Genomic DNA, 16,970 nt, shown 5'->3' on the forward strand with positions numbered 1-16,970 from the left:
AAGATTTCTTTAAGAAAAAGAAAAAAAAAAAAGAAAAAACTTATTTCTTGCCATATTTTTTCTCATTACAAAAAAAAAACTATTAAAAATATTTTTTATAATATAATTAAAATATTAAGAAATGTTAGATATTAATAACTCGTAAAATTAACTTTTTGTTAGCAAATCCATATATATATATATATATATATATATATATATGCTTTCCTTAATAACCAAACATGAACAGAAAGATTTCTTCACATGTTTATTTTATTTCCCTAACAACTTCCCAATTCCACATAGGTCATAAAAATAATAACTCTATGTTTGGAAAGTATTAAATTTGGACTAATATTAGGTTTGAATAAAAAATAATATAAAATTATATTAAAATATGTCTAATCCATTCAAATCCAAATTTAAGGTCCAAAATTCATGCTCCCAAACTCAGCGCAAGCCTTCCACAAGAAACAATTTGAGCAAACCTACACACTAACACTAATATGATTTTTACAGAGAGAATGCTGCTTGAATGAGACCTTCCAGAGTTCTTTTGAAAGAGATTCCTCTTCTAAAGAGCTAGGAAGCTTCCCTTGAGAGTGTGACAGCTCCAAATAATTTTTTTTGTCACCCCCACCTCCCCACCCCCGGCGCGGGGGGGCTTTTTAGAGAGAGACGGAGAGAAGCACAATAAGCAAATGCAACACCTAAAACTATTGAGCCATTTGATGGCTAAATTGCTTTCTACCCATCAAATCATTGCAACTCCTGAAAGCATTGGGACAAGTTTATGAGGTCATTATTTAATCGAACAAGCTCATCATGAGAATGGCTATAACACTTGCTGCAGTAAAAGCCCATCATGATCTACCCTGCAAGAAGTTGTTACTCCTAGGATTATTTTATAAGCAACCCTCTGCATCATCTGAAGGGCAAAGTACAGGAAACGGCCTGAATGGATAGAACAAATTTGGCCAATCAAACAAATTAAATGGACAAGTGAGACTATCTGATTTTTATACATTCTAAAGGTCCAGACTATTGGACAACTAGAGTGTCCTATCATTATTCAGAAAACCCTGAAGCATAATTAAGGGGCTTTAGAGCATTGCTTTCACTACCACTTGTGGGGTAAGACTCAAGCTGGAGTATAAACAAAAGCCAACGTCAACTACCAACCCCATCTGTCAATAGGAATGTGGTTCTATGCACGATTTCTTAATCAATGGATACCAATTACCTGTTTCTTCTATATTGCTACTATACAACTTACAAAGTGACATGCAGCCATAGCAAAAAACACAGAATAATTTACACATTTCCAGTCCTGAATATAAACCAATGATGGGTTCACTGGAGGAAATAATCAAACAATGGAATCTGGGCTCTTATATCATTAAGGTTTCTGTTGAGGCTGCGAAGCGTTTGGATATGAGGTTCATCTTCTTGAACAGGTATTATTTTGGCGAAGGTACCTTCCTCAAGATAGTCCACGACTCTGTTGGCCGATTCAAGTCCAGTGACATAGGATTTCTCCTGTGAAGAAACAAGTAAATGCACACTTTCAGTTTATCCTGATTAAATTAAATCAGCAGAGGATTCATCTATTAAAGAGAGATCAGTTTTATGACCTGTGACCACGAACCATGTCTGTTTGTTATCCAATCTCCAGCCATGAACAAGTTTGGGAAAGATGTGGACCCACGCATCATGTGCTTGTATGAACCTTGAACATGAATTCAAAAGATCAGTACGGTCAAAATATGTTGGATGTACAGCTGAATAGGAAAACTAGTTCTGAAAATTCCTTTTTAACTCAAAGAAACGCAGCTAAGACTAATTTGTGATGAAACCCTCAGCTAAGATTATTGTGAATCATTGTAGTCATCATAAAAGGCCTTTAAAAAGTTACCTGGAAAGAAGTGAGTCAAAGATTTTGGATATCTTCTGATTTCTTTGACAACAACTGTGGAATTCTCAAAATCCTTAATGCACTTTGACATGTAAGACATTACTTTTGGAACTATTACCTCATCCTTCAGCAGTAACAACTCATTGGCATGATACTGGGCAAAAAAGATACCATGTGAAATAGAGATCGTTTCACAATTTTGAGGTTAGTTCTGTTAAAGTTCCCTCTTTTAGGGAATGTAGAAGGATGCAACACTCACAAAATCAGCTTGTATGACTGTCACTGGATTGTTTTTATGCTCGTCATGGATTGCATTCAAATCAAAGAAAGTCCATCCACTTGAATCATCAAATCCAGAGCACACATTGCTTGCTTTGGGAATGTTGACCTTGTGATACATGGAAATTATAACACAGAATTAATATATTATCATAAGAGAGGAATGTAATGATATTTGGAAAGGACTTTCATAATTTGTTGTTTGCACACTTAACAATAGGCGCAACACCAACTGATGCCCAAAAAGGTGAAGATTAAACACCAGAAACTTCTCACCAGATTGCAGTATAAGAGAAGGTTGTTAATTTTCTCTTCCTGTATCATACACAAGAAACATCTACTGGCTAAAGGGACTTTACTTTTCCACCTGTGGGTGACTCCCCCTTGGAGTCCTTACTATTTCATATTGTTCAGTTATATAAATTTTTTTAAAAAAGTACTTCAATGCAGTGAATTGGAAGCAATATGTTGCCCATGTATCTATCAAAGAACAAAATGGCAGGCCCATTACCTGTCCTTATAAATCAGACAAAGTAGCTACCATAACAATTGAAACAGAAAACAGGTTTAACATACAGATGGTAAAATGCTTGCTTCATTTAAATTTCTTCAGTGATCTCCTCATTATTTTTCTTTGTATAATATTATTAGAAATTTGTTTCATATTTCATGAACTGGTGATGCAGCTAATCAAGCCTGAGCTGTTTTACTTTTTCTAATTTTTATTTTATTTTGTACAATGTGACAACCCTACCCTCACAAAGTGGGAAGCCTTGTGGCCCAAGTATGCCCTTATTTTTTTTTGCTTTTTTATTGGGGTATCTTTATTAGGATCATATCTTCAATATTTTAGGGTATTATTTAAGAAACTAGTATTTTAGTTTATTTAAGTCTCTAAAATTTATTTTTATTATTCTCCAAGTGTTGTAGCCTATAAAAAGCCTCCTATGTATTAGGTTTAGGGGGTCTTGAATTGAAAATTACAGTTGCTGGACATAGGTCTTAAATCAATCAGAAAAGGGAATCGGAAGCCCTTTTACGTGTCGACCATCAGTTATGTTCCAATATCACCAAACCCATGTCTGGCGTGCATATGAATATGTAAGCAAGGAAGAAGAAAGCTTGCACACTATTTTATCCATTTCTACAGTCAGCAGGCCTTTTTTTTTTTTTTTGAAGTTTATTGATTTTATGTCCAATTCTGGGGAATCAAATGCAGCAAGAGTAAAGGAAGACTATCCCTTGTGTACCTTCCTGTCTAGCTGGAGTTTAACAGTCAGAACATCAATGCCAGATAAATTCAGAACTTTCAAGAACTCCTCCCTCGTACGTAGTGCTGCACTACACAAAACTTGGCTGATTAATTCATGGGTGATAGAGAAGGTGAGTCTAAGTCCAGTTTGATGAAGAGTACCATCAACCAATTCATAAATAAACCTTGGCAAAACTAAGACAAAAATCTGACTCAACAAAAATATCCAATAATCAAAACTGCATCAGTAAGATAAGTTTTTCAGTAGAATACACCTGTTCTTAATGATCTCCTGAAGTGTAGTGATTCCAATTGCCAAGATTACTGCATCAGCCTTATAGCTCTCTTTACCACAAACAACTTCCGAAATGCATCCTGTATCTTCATTCATAGAGAAGTTTGTCACTCCTTGGCAATCCAGAATTTCACAATCTCTATTTCTCATAGATTCCATCCATGGCTTGAAAATCTTTTCTCTAACCATCCCCCGACACCATACAAGATCGATATCCTTCTGTAGCCATGGACCAAAGTAAAATCCACAAATCTATATCAAGAACACCAAAATAAATTTTAAAAAATAAAAATAAAGAAACTGATATAATTAAATAACCATAAGACATTTCCAAATTATGTTGCAGATAAAGATAAAAACACCCCTTAAAGGTTTACGGTTGGGTTGGGTCTGCTTCCCAGAATTTGTCTTCTCAACATAAAGAGGTCTCATAGCTAAAATCTTTTCTTAGAGCTCTGTTACAAAGTGCTTGCAAAGAACCAATAGGCAGCTGCAGACTAATCTAATTTTCAGATACTAAACACCAGTACTATCAATAATCTGACAAAGTCTCAGAAACACACTTCAAACTCTCCTAATAGATCCTCTAGCGGTCCAATGGGGCTGTTGTGCCGACTCTGAGTGTTCAATCAGACTCTTTCAACTAAGTTGATGAGAGATGCAAAAGAATTCAAATGATGACATTATTTTTTTTAATATACTGATTGACTGATGGGTTCATTGTTTTACAATTTTAAACTTTATGAAATGGTTGCAGACACCTAGTCATTTTAATAACATCATAATGAATTTGTAAAATTATTTTTTGTTGGGGACCATTGGATGATTTAATAATGGATTTTTAGCTATTATCATTCAAATTCAAGAATTTTTTAATCTAGACTGTTGGCAATGTTACACTTACAGTCCTTAGCTACAGTTTATCTCTGTGAGACAACCTTATCAAAAGGGCTAAAGATATTTGTCAAAAAATTCTCTTTATTCTAGAACATTAGTCAACCCCTCGCACCTGGTGAGCAAGAATGTAATAATATAGCATTCCAAGAGTTGCAGCTGCACTACATTGTTCGGCTGGAGCAAACAAACCAACTTGAAGAAGTGGAGCAAAAATATCCTGATAAATCCTTTTTGAGCAGCCAAACTGTTTAAAAAGCTCCCTTGCAGTAACTGGCAATGGAAATCTCTAAATGAGGCACTTTAACTATTCATCTCTCAAATCTCAATTCATTAAAAGTACAATCCACTAATCATTTAATGCTGGAATTCCCTGAATCTGACTAAAACTCACTAATGTCCTTACTCGAATCATATTTTCTCCAGGCGGTGTCTGTGTTGTCAAAGTCAATTACTGCAAACAGAAGGGTGCAGATGAGAGGACCAATTACATACAGTGCAAAACTACTATGTTTTAACAAATTTTACACAACTAGCAACAAGATTATATACATAGCCATGTATTTCTGTTTCCTAACACATGATGGGATTTCAAAAATAAAATGTTGCCAATCATTTCTTTCCATCATTACTATGAAATTTTATGATAGAGACAACTAGGTACAAGTGGCTCAGTGAGGCATGCACTGTGTTAATCCTACAGAACCCCATAGTATGTTTTTTTTTTTTTTTAAGCCTTATTTAATTTCTACATTCAGATATAACAGGAAACCATACCTGCAGCCATTATAGGAAGTGATGTCAACCGATCCGCCAATGGGAGCCGAATGAACTGTACGAATATGATTGATTTTGGAAGGAGTTAATAAACTGCTATTGTGTATGAAGAAATGAGATAAACAGATGAGCTGAAATGCATACTTGAGTATAGAAGAAGGCACCTAATGGAGCAGGCAATTGAGGTAGATCTTGAAATATTGGAAATTCAACCTGCAGAATAGTCCTGGTTCTTAAGATATTTCAAAGCATGTTACATGAGCTAAATGGCCTTGTAGTTTGTTAAAAAACTAATATCTAGGGTATTCGGAATGATGAATAAAATGAGTTATGTGGCTTTTAACTCAAATAAATAGTTTTCCTTATTTCAGTTATTAAGAAAGAGTTAGTTATTTGAGTCATATGCCACATAAATCATTTCACAAGTAATCTGAAATATCCCACTGTTTGAGCATTTGACATGATTGTGAATAAATGTATCACATTCAAAAATTTTGTTTCATGGAATGCGTTCAACTGCAAAATGGAATTGGAATGCTTTTCAAAAATGTTGCAATACCAAATATTGGTGAATTGGGTTGGATATAGGCACATATCTGGCAAATTCAGACAGCAGACTTGAAGTAAATTACCTCTAATCCCTCTCTAGAATATTGGGCAGAACTTGTCCAACTTGTGAATGGCTTGATATCAAGCTCATCGATGAGGCTAAATATATTATGATAAGAATACCAGAAACCTGGATGCTGAATAGATAATTTAAGTTACCTTCCAAAAAAAAAAAAAAAAAAAACAAATATAAAATGGTTCAAGTTGAATCGAAAGAAAAAAATTAATAAAAAAATGAATAAAGAATATGATAAATACAAGCATATTTAAAACTTAAAATTAAGGAAGCAGTAGAAAAAAATAGTTAAGAATAGCTCCCAAATCAGCTTTTCTGCTTCCTATCGCAATGCCAGGCCTCCAATATAGCCTGCTAACAACATCCCTTCATCTTTCTTTTAAACCAATACCTGTCTGCAAAATTTTCAAACCATTTTTTGGGTTGAACAAATGAAATCTTGTTGTAGTCGTTCTGATTTTTCTATAGAGACGCATCTTCATGACTATGAATATTCAATATTGCATAATTCATACTTTTTTTATAGAAAAAGAAGTTCATTAATAGAAAAGAAAGAAATTCAGAAAGTGGAGGATAAGTAATCCTCGTAAAAATAAATAAAAAAATAAAAACAATGCGAGAGGCCCTTTCCAATACTGCTGAAGATCTAATATAGTTATTCCTTGGAAAAAAAAACCAAGAATGAGCCTGAAAAGAAGCCATAAAAATAACTCTACCCCAACGACAAGTAAAGAATTTGTTGTCATTAAATATTCTTGCATTCCTTTCAATCCACAGAGTCCAAAATAGAGCAAAATCTGCACATCTCCATAGGGCTATTACTTTCTTACTGCTCCCAAACCTGTGTATTGCACCAATGAAAAAGCATCAACAATTCAACAGTCTTTGGCATCACCAAAGTTTCCTCAAAAATCAAAACTAGATAAACCCAAAGCAGCTTAGCCACATGACAATAAAGAAACAAGTGGTCATTCATTCGCCTCCAAACACCTAATACAAATATTGGGACTGATAGTCTTGTAAGGCCTCCTCACCTGCAACAAATCAAGGGTTTTAAGCCTATTAAGAACCATAGTCCACATAAAAACCCTGATTCCAAGACGAACCTTAGCCTTCTATAACCTCAAATCACTCCCCATTTGATGAATAAAGGATTCCAGCACTCACCAAAATAGTCAAATCATCAACCTCTCTCTTATTGAGATTTATGAAAAAAAGAACATCTCAAGAGAAATCCCCCCCCCCCCCTCTCAAAAGAATGAAAAGCATTAATCGGTGCATTATGCATGGAAGGCAATTGAGAAAGATAAAGGAGCAAAGACTCCAACAAAATCTCACCCACCCAAACATCCTCCCAAAACCGAATAAGATTTCCATTCCCAACTCGAAAACAAGTAAAGAGATAAAAGAAGTTGAGCAGCTTGAGAAATAAACGTCCAAGGACATGCTTGAGAAACATTGCCACTCCCTCTAGTATACCAACTAATACTTACTTTTAATAATCTTGTGTCATAAGGAATCAACTTCCAAGGGAACCTCCACAACCAGCTCCCAACTAGCAAGATGTTTATAGACAACAAATTTCCTTCACCTAAATCCCCTTCAGACTAAGGTCTTCTAATCTTCTCCCAACTAACACAATGATCTCTCTTCTCTTCCCCTATACACAACCACAGAAAGTCTCATAACCCTATCCAAGGCAGCAACTGCCCTTGCTGGAATTCTAAAAAAGGAGAGAAAATAAATAGGGATATTAAAGAGATTCAAGAGAACAACGCTAATGACAGTAACACAGCCCCTTAAAGATAACTACGCCACCTTCTAACCTTCCAATCTGCTTTCCACTCTCTCCACCACCCGACCTCAAAAAGGCAAAAGGTAGAAGAATTAGCATTTCCACCTAAAGGGAGACCCATAAGTAAGAGGACAATCTAGAATAGTACAACAACAACAACAAATCAAGCCTTAAGTCCAACTTGGTGGGGTTAGCTAAAAGCTTAAGCCATTGGGTCTAGCTTAGTACAATCAGCTACATCAATGAAAACCTCAATTTCACCCCCATCAAAATTCAAACCCGCAACCCCGCTCTTAGACATGTTGATCATTAATTCTGTTTTCTTAAAAATACTAATCAGGGTAGGGTTAAAACCTTTCAGAATTTCACAACAATGTCCTCAAGAAAGAGAAGGGTATTATTAGCAAATTGTTAAGGCTTGATATAAAGTGTTGGCAACTCGGCCCACAACCTAACAGCTTAATCTTTCAAGTTAAATGGCGATCTAACAAAACCACAACCTCCTCCTTGCCAACCTCAAGTCCTTGAGTCACATCAAGGCCGTAAGCTAGTCTCAAAGACTCAGCACTTCAACAACTAGAGAGAAAAGAAAAGGGGATAAGGGATCCCTCTGTCTCAACCTCACCAAAAGCCCTAAACCACCATTTGTAATGATATACATAGTTACCAAGGATAAGCACCCATTAGTACATCCCCTCCAAACACTTCTTAGTCATCACATTGTCCAAAAAATCCCCAACTCACCATATCACACAAGCTTGTCCAAAAAACACTAGTGCAAATAAAACACCCTTCCTCCACTCCACCTCACATCCTCCACTTCATTAGCCACCAAAACAACATCTAAAATCTCTCTATCCTTGATGAAAGAAGACTGCTCCAATGAAACTTTAACCCTAACACCTCTCACAGCCTCCTAGACAAAACCTTAGCTAGGATTTTGTAAAGGCTAGTAAATAGATCAGCCTAAAATTTCTCACTTTCATCGAACATTCTTAGGAAGAAGGGCAATAACAGTAGAGTCAACACTCTTCCCCACCACCCCATTTCGATGAAACTTGTAAAAAAAATCCTTAAGATCCTCCTAAATCACCTCCATAAAGCCACCAAGGTCAAGAGTCTTATCAGTTATCATCCCCCCCCCCCCCACCCCCCCCCCCCAAAAAACCAAACAGCAAGGTCCATGTTGATAAGATACCAATCAAAGCCCTCTATAATCAACATGTGTTTGTGACTCTCAATATACAAACTCCTATAGAAGTCTGCAATATCCATCCTAATACTATTGGAATTACACACCACAACTCCCGAGTCAATTTGCAATTCTTTGATAAGGTTTTCCCGCCTCCAATTAGCCACCCTAAGGAACAACTTGGAGTTAAAATCCCCCTTTGTCAACCACTTAATCCAAGACTTCAATCTCCAACCAATACCTTTCCGAGAAAGGATCAAATCCAAGTCATTACTAGGGTGACCCCTCCAAATGAGAGCAACTAAAGTTTCCAAAATCCCTACCTTGTTTGGTTGCTAAGAAACTCGAGGTGATATAGAAAAAAATAATTGAAATAATATATTTTTTATTGATTTACTGCCCAAGACAACATTTCAATATTTGGGGAGGGGGTCGGACCAAGTTTTATATGATTAATGACTTATCACGTGTTGAAACACTTTCAACAAATGTTAGCCTACTTGAAAAACACATTACTAAAACCATTTAGATTATCTTATCGCCCCCTAAGCGATTAAAAAGTCATAACACCTCCAAAACTAAAAGCTCTTCTCCCCGCCATTGTGTAAGGCTTACTAGTTAGCTGGTGTTTTGGGCAAACCCCATGAAGAATGGCACACACCATACCAAAGGGGGTTGGGCTTGATCCCTTTCACAAGGAAAGATTTAAGTAGGAGCCTATACACAAGTTAATTGAGACGAGAGTTAGAGGCAACAAGAGGGGTTTTGCCTTCTTCAGATTGTGTTGGCGTTCAAGACACAAGGATTTATTCTTTTCCATTCTTCTTATCTACAACGGCATTTTTGGAACCATTATAAAGTTAGGATTTCTTCCATTGGGAGATAGTCCATCACATTTGTAAGTTTAAAGCTACTTAAGGTAGTGTTTGGGAGCATGAATTTCGAAGTTTGGATTTGGATTTCTATAGATTTGGAAGAAACTCAATACAACTTTATTCTACGTTTTGTCAAAATCCATATAAATCCAAATCCAAGTCCCAAAATCTACACTCCTAAGCACAAAGTTAGTGTATTTCGTGTAGAGGGATGTTCTTGTGTTATTGTCCATTGAGGGTGTAATTGTTGGAATCAGTAGATTCTAGGTAAATGCCCCGTGGTTTTCCACATTCTTGGAAAGGTTTCAACATAAATATTGGTGTTCTTAGTTTATTGATCATTTGATTTGCTTTAGCTACTTCTACTGTTATTGGTTGTTCTTGTGATATTATCCATAGAATTACTTGGGTGGAGAAGTAAACTTCCCAACACATCTGCCTTAGCATCGCTTCTACCATCTAAGAGCGGCTTCTACATTCTTGATCTAGATTTTAACTTATAACCATTTTGTAACTTAGATGAATAAAAAGTAATTTATAAGATTGTGATTACAAGTTTTTCAAGTGGGTTAATGCCAATTAGCCAGTTTTACCATGTGAAGGACAGATTGCAAATTTAAGTTCAAAAAGTAAAATGACAAAATTAAAACTTCGGAGATTGAAATGTAATCTTGGAAGCACTGATATCAACACGAGATACGGATACGACATGATAACGACAAAGCGATATGACAATTTCGAAAAATTGAGGATACGACACTTTTGGGATATGCTAATTAATTGATGTAAAAGTATACATATAGGGATATGTAATTTCATATTGCAGAGTATTGGTCCAACAATATATATAAAATGGAGGCAATGGGCATATCTTATCAATAAATTTTTTTTAAAAAAAGACAGAGAGCAGCAAACGAACAATAGTTTTATTCTATTCTATTTTTATTTTTTTGGAGAGGGGTGGGGTTCTAGGAGTCGGGAGGTCCAGCAGTGCTCTACAAGGCTGGCACACAGGCACTAGTGCTTCAAATCCTAACCACTCAAATGTCAAAGAATCTCTAGACTCTCAGTCTTTCAACTTCTCCTCAATTGTTTTATGGGGTTTTATTAAAAGAATTAAAGAGTGCAACCAAATACAGCATTTCAGACTTTTCAGTACAAGAACTGTCCTGGAGGTGGAGATGTCCTAGTCGGGTGCTGGAGAGTGTTTTAGTCATGTCCAAAAATAAAAATAAGTTAATTAATTCCGACATGTGTTGAATACGCTCTCAAGATTCATGGAAATTGAGAGGTGAGTCAGCAGATAATCCGCCTCATAATCCTCAACCAACGACACAATCAGTGCAGCTCCTTGGAAACATAACTGCCATTTTTGGAAAGACAGTGCCCACACCCCACCCTCCTTGATTTACTCTATGCTTCTGTTAGACAACTTGTATAGGGATTTGTGTTGATCTCTCTTATCTTCTTTATTAGCCACTGCCAGTATTTTTTTTTAGCTAGATTAATTTATTCTTTTTTGGCCTGTATAAATAACCCTCCTGGGTTCCTCTGTAATTAAGTTTTTACAGCATATTTGAATATATTTAAACTCTCATAATCTCCTTGTTTCATGCCATCTTTTTCTCAAAATAATTATGGCTAATCTTCTTTATTCCTCATCCAATTCTAACATGGAATCAGAGCAGGATCTTTGACCTTTTCTTTTGCTCACCTTCCTCATTCTGATTTCCTTCTGCTGCTGTCAACTCTCATTCAAGTTTCATCATGTCTACAGATGAAAGTATCGTTAATCCTTTTGCCAGAAATCTCTCACCATCCGAAGACCCCAACAGCCCATATTTCCTTCACCATTCTGATGGCATTAATACTGTTGTCATTACTCCACCTCTATCTGGCCCCAACTACCTATCATGGAGCCGATCCTTCACTCTTGCTCTCTCTGTCAAGAATAAATTAGGCTTCCTTGATGGAAGCATCACCACTACTGCTGGAACCAGCAATCTTTATGGACCATGGGTCAGATGTAATAATATCATCCTCTCTTGGATCCTTCATTCCATCTCCCCGGAGATATCATCAAATGTTTGCTTCATAGGTGATGCCAAGAAAGTATGGGACAAACTCAAAGACAGGTTTGCACAACCTGACAATGCTCGCATTTATCAACTTCAGCAACAACTTGGGACCATCATACAAGGAACTCAATTTGTAAATGAATATTTCACTCAATTGAATGCAGTATGGGAAGAGATACACAACTATCGACCATCACCAAACTGCTCATGTGGTTTATGCACTTGTAATGCACTTGGTTCTGTTGGAGAGAGGCAGCAAACGGACTATGTCTTTAAGTTCCTTATGGGCTTAAATGAGACATATGATGGCATTCGAGGTCAAATCATCATTATGAGCCCCATGCCCTGACTTGACAAGGCCTTCTCGGTTGTACTACAAGAGGAGGGACAGAGGCAGGCGCGGGTTGCAATTCTTCCTGCTGCAGAATCTTGTGCTTTGGCAGCATCTCACAATCAGACCAAGAAGAAAGATAAGTCTGACCTCACTTGTTACACCAAAACACATCACATGGATAGAGGATACTGGAGCCACAGATCACATGGTCTGCTCCACCACTCTCCTCTTTTCCATCACTTCCACTTCTCAAGCTTATGTACAAATGCCAAATGGAGAAAAAGCACAAGTCACTCGCATAGGCACTGTCCAGATCAGTAACACCTTAACCCTCCATGGAGTACTGTGTATACCATCTTTTACTTTTAATCTTCTCAGTCAGAAAATTAACTCAAAACTCTTCTCTGTGTCTTATTTTCTCTCAAAAATAGTGTCTCATTCGGGACCTAGCTACATGGACAATGATTGGAGTTGCTAGAGTACGAGAGGGACTCTACATCCTGATTCCAATTCACTAGGAAGTCCTTTTGTCAATCAAAGTCCAGCAGCGACTAATTCTGATCCCAGCCATTTATTTTGCATCCAACAAGTTTCAGCAAGTGAAGATTTTCATTTATGACATTTTAGACTAGGGCATAAATCAAATCAGAGGTTAAATTTGATTTCTTCTCATGCCTCAGATGTAAAATGTATTGATTTCAATCAATGTAATGTCTGTCATTTTGCAAAACAGAAAAGAAATCCCTTTCCTCGTAGTGTTTCTTCCACTTCTTCTCCTTTTGAGTTAATCCACTGTGACATTTGGGGACCATATTCACAAGCCACACCTCAAGGACATCAATATTTTCTCACTATAGTAGATGACTATAGCCAAATGACATGGATTTTTTTGATGACGTTTAAATCTGAAACTTGAAGCCTCTTGCAGTTCTTCATCCAAATGACACAAACTCAATACAATCTCAAGGTCAAACAAGTCAGATCTGACAATGGAACAGAATTTTTGATGCAAGAAGTCTATAATAAACATGGAATCCTTCATCAAAAGACATGCATTCATACCCCTCAGCAAAATGGGGTAGTTGAAAGGAAGCATCAGCACCTCCTTTCCACCACTCGGGCTTTGCTGCTCCAAGCCTCTCTCCCAACCAAGTTTTGGGGAGATGCTGTTCTAACAGCAGTTCATTTGATTTTCAGCTCATCCTTCATATTCGCATTTAAGAGTCTTTGGTTGCTTATGTTTTGTCTCCACTCTCAAACACAACCGAACCAAGCTAGATCCAAGAGCTAGGAGGTGTGTGTTCATAGGATATCCACCAGGGGTTAAGGGGTACAAGGTTTATGATCTGGACAGTCACAAGTATAGCATCTCAAGAGACATCGTTTTCCATGAAACTCATTTTCCTTTCCAGCATCATCACTACAATTCTACATCTGCTCCATCTCCAGACTCCATTCTACCTCCACTCCCTTCAGATGTAGACTTCCAAAATCCCCTTCCCTCATCTCCCTTTCCTTCTTTCAATGACAAAGATCCACTCTCACCTCATTCCCCTGATCTTGCCTCTCCAACTGACCCTTCTTCCCCTCCTTCTGATCCTATTCCTTCAACCACTTTGCCAGCCACCACCTTACCCTCACTTTCTCCTTTACCACAAAATTCACCATCCCCTCCACCCCTAAGAAGATCAGATAGGGTCAAAAACCCACCTAAATACCTCCTTGATTATCACTGCAACTCAGCATCTTCACCATCACCTCATCACTCCACTGCTCATCCACTTGAGCATTACCTCTCCTACACTCATTTCTCTCCTTCTCACAAGGCTTATACACTCTCCCTCTCCTCTGCCCAAGACCCCACCACCTATGCAGAGGCTGTTTTTCCTGAGCGTTGGATCAAAGCCATGGCAGATAAGTTAAATGCCTTGGAGGCCAACAACACTTGGACAGTCACTACTCTTCCAAAAGGAAAGAAAGCAATCGGCTGTAGAATATGTCTACAAGACCAAATTGCACTCTGATGGTTCTATAGAAAGGCACAAGGCCTGGTTGGTAGCCAAGGGCTACACTCAAAGAGAGGGATTCGACTTCCATGAAACCTTTAGTCCGGTTGCAAAGCTTACTACTGTTTGCGTCTTCCTTGCTTTGGCAGCACTTCATAATTGGCATTTGAACCACTTGGATGTTCACAATGCCTTTCTCCAGGGGATCTAGAAGAGGAGATCTACATGGATTTACCTCCGGGATTTCAGCCTAAGGGGGAGTCGGTTACAAATCAAAATTTAGTTTGTAGGTTGCACAAATCCCTTTATGGCCTTAAGCAAGCCTCAAGGCAATGGCACTCAAAATTTTACGCATCTCTCATTGCCATTGGTTTCCAACAATCCAGGTCAGATTACTCTTTGTTTACAAATATTCACAATGGCTAGTTTATTGCATTATTAGTGTATGTTGATGACATTCTCATTGGAAGCAATGATCTCAAAACAATTGACTCCGTCAAGACATATCTGCACAGTCAATTTAAGATCAAATATCTTGGGAATCTAAAGTATTTCCTTGGCTTAGAAATAGCAAGATCAGAAAAAGGAATTCCTTTGAATCAAAGGAAGTACACTCTTGAGATTTTAGAGGATGCTGGTATGCTCAGATGCAAGCCTTTCGGCACACCAATGGAACTGAATCATAAACTTTCTCATTTGACAGCAGATCCTCTTATTGACATTACAGGTTATAGGAGGTTGGTTGGAAGGTTGATTTATTTGCCCATTACAAGACCGGATATCACATATTCTGGTAACATCTTGAGTCAATTTATGGATCGATCTTCACAGATCCATCAGCAAACTGCACATCGGGTCTTGAGATATCTCAAAGGATCCATAGGCCAAGGTCTCATATATTCTTCCAAGTCTGAACCACTTCGCAGGGCGTTTAGCGAGTCTGATTGGGCTGCTTGCCCTGAGACCCAAAGATCTACCACTGGTTTTTGCATCTTCTTAGGAGATTCTTTGATTAGCTGGAAATCAAAGAAGCAAACCACCATATCTAGGTCCTCTGCCGAAGCTGAATACCGTGCATTGGCCAACACCAGCTGTGAGATTGTATGGCTGATGAACCTACTGCAAGATTTTAACACAAGTCATCCAGACCTGCCCGCCTATATTGTGATAACCAGACAGCTCTACATCTCACCAAAAATCCAATGTTCCATGAAAGAACAAAGCACATTGAGCTGGACTGTCATTTTATTAGAGAGAAAGTGCTTGCTGAAACCATTACACCAGTACATGTGAGTTCAAAGTTACAGATTGCAAATATCCTGACAAAGGCTCTACCTACTGCTACATTCCATTTTCTACTGTCCAAGATGAACACACTTAATCTGTGACTGTGTGTCCACCTTGAGGGGGAATCTCAAGATTCAAGGAAATTGAGAGGTGAGTCAGCAGATAATCCGCCCCATAATCCTCAACCAACGGCACAATCAGTGCAGCTCCTTGGAAACATAACTGCCATTTTTGGAAAGACAATGCCCACACCCCACCCTCCTTGATTTACTCTATGCTTCTGTTAAACAACTTGTATAGGGATTTGTTTTGATCTCTCTTATCTTCTTTATTAGCCACCGCCAGTAATTTTTTTTAGCCAGATTAATTTATTCTTTCTTGGCCTGTATAAATAACCCTCCTGGGTTCCTCTGTAATTAAGTTTTTGCAGCATATTTGAATATATTCAAACTCTCACAATCTCCTTGTTTCATGCCATTTTTTCTCAACAGAATTATGGCTTATCTTCTTCATTCCTCATCCAATTCCAACATACGCGTCGGGGAGTGTCAGGCAGGTATCTGTATCCAATACATGTTGGACACTGACACTTCAGGCATTCAGAAGTGTCGGCGTGTCCTAGAATGCAATCATGCAAAATTTTATTCACAAACTGCGTAATTTACCTCCCAACAAAAAAATTAATTACCGCGGATACCGATATCATCAGGACTACCGAACGTGCTGTTCAGTCCAGAATCATTAGCTTCTTGAAGGAGGGTGATATCAAAGCCCTAAAACAAGATCCCCAAATCACATATTCCACCTTTTTGAAAACAAAGAAAACAGTTTCATAAACTAAAACAGAATTAACGCGGGTTAGCATGGATATACTTCTAGCCAGCGAGGGAGGTGGAAGAGAATACCTGCTTGGAGAGGTGGTGAGCAGCGCCCAGGGCGGCCCAGCCGGAACCGACGATCACTATCTTCTTCTTGTTGTTATTCTTCTGTTGCGAGCGTGAATGTCCATCGCCACTGCTGGGCAAAGAAGCATTTGCTCTGCAACAAAACCCGCCACTGCGCGTGTATCTGCCTGAGGGGAAGCAAGGCCTTGCACTTGCACTCCCATATCCCAACATCTCTCTCTCTCACACAGACACACACACAAAGCAGGGATGCAGAGAGAGAGAGAGAGAGAGAGAGAGAGAGAGATGGAAATGGAAATGGCCGCAACTGTGCTGCCGTGCTAGAATTAGAATCCACCGCCCTCGTGACCATGCGTTGCAGATTTTTCTTGACACACCTTTCTCTTTTCATTCAGTATTATTAAAAAAACAAAACAGAGAAAAAAAAAAGTGAACAACCTTGCATTTTGCAGTATTAAATTAATATATCAAACTTAAATGTA

At 37.9% G+C, this 16,970-nt stretch overlaps 1 protein-coding gene across 7 annotated transcripts; it reads right to left on the bottom strand.

Annotated features, from left to right (window-relative positions):
- Positions 1-1,169: 1,169 nt before the first annotated feature.
- On the bottom strand, positions 1,170-16,913 carry LOC131156618 (uncharacterized). 7 transcript variants are annotated; one of them, XM_058110439.1, is made up of 13 exons: positions 16,489-16,913; positions 16,272-16,356; positions 6,024-6,130; positions 5,536-5,604; positions 5,392-5,446; positions 5,021-5,068; positions 4,730-4,887; positions 3,701-3,939; positions 3,424-3,514; positions 2,154-2,282; positions 1,895-2,048; positions 1,614-1,708; positions 1,170-1,518 (listed from the first exon to the last, which is right to left on the bottom strand). In XM_058110439.1, the coding sequence occupies exons 1-13, from the start codon at positions 16,699-16,701 to the stop codon at positions 1,333-1,335; spliced, it is 1,629 nt and encodes a 542-aa protein (XP_057966422.1). In that variant the 5' UTR covers positions 16,702-16,913; the 3' UTR covers positions 1,170-1,332. The 7 variants fall into 7 exon arrangements, with proteins under 7 accessions (XP_057966422.1, XP_057966421.1, XP_057966428.1 ...); XM_058110438.1 differs by having other exon boundaries at positions 3,701-3,972; XM_058110445.1 differs by having other exon boundaries at positions 3,701-3,972; positions 6,024-6,137; positions 16,489-16,552.
- Between the last annotated feature and the right edge of the window lie 57 nt (positions 16,914-16,970).

Source organism: Malania oleifera, chromosome 5 (genome assembly GCF_029873635.1).
Source record: "Malania oleifera isolate guangnan ecotype guangnan chromosome 5, ASM2987363v1, whole genome shotgun sequence".
NCBI classification, from domain to species: Eukaryota; Viridiplantae; Streptophyta; class Magnoliopsida; order Santalales; family Ximeniaceae; genus Malania; species Malania oleifera.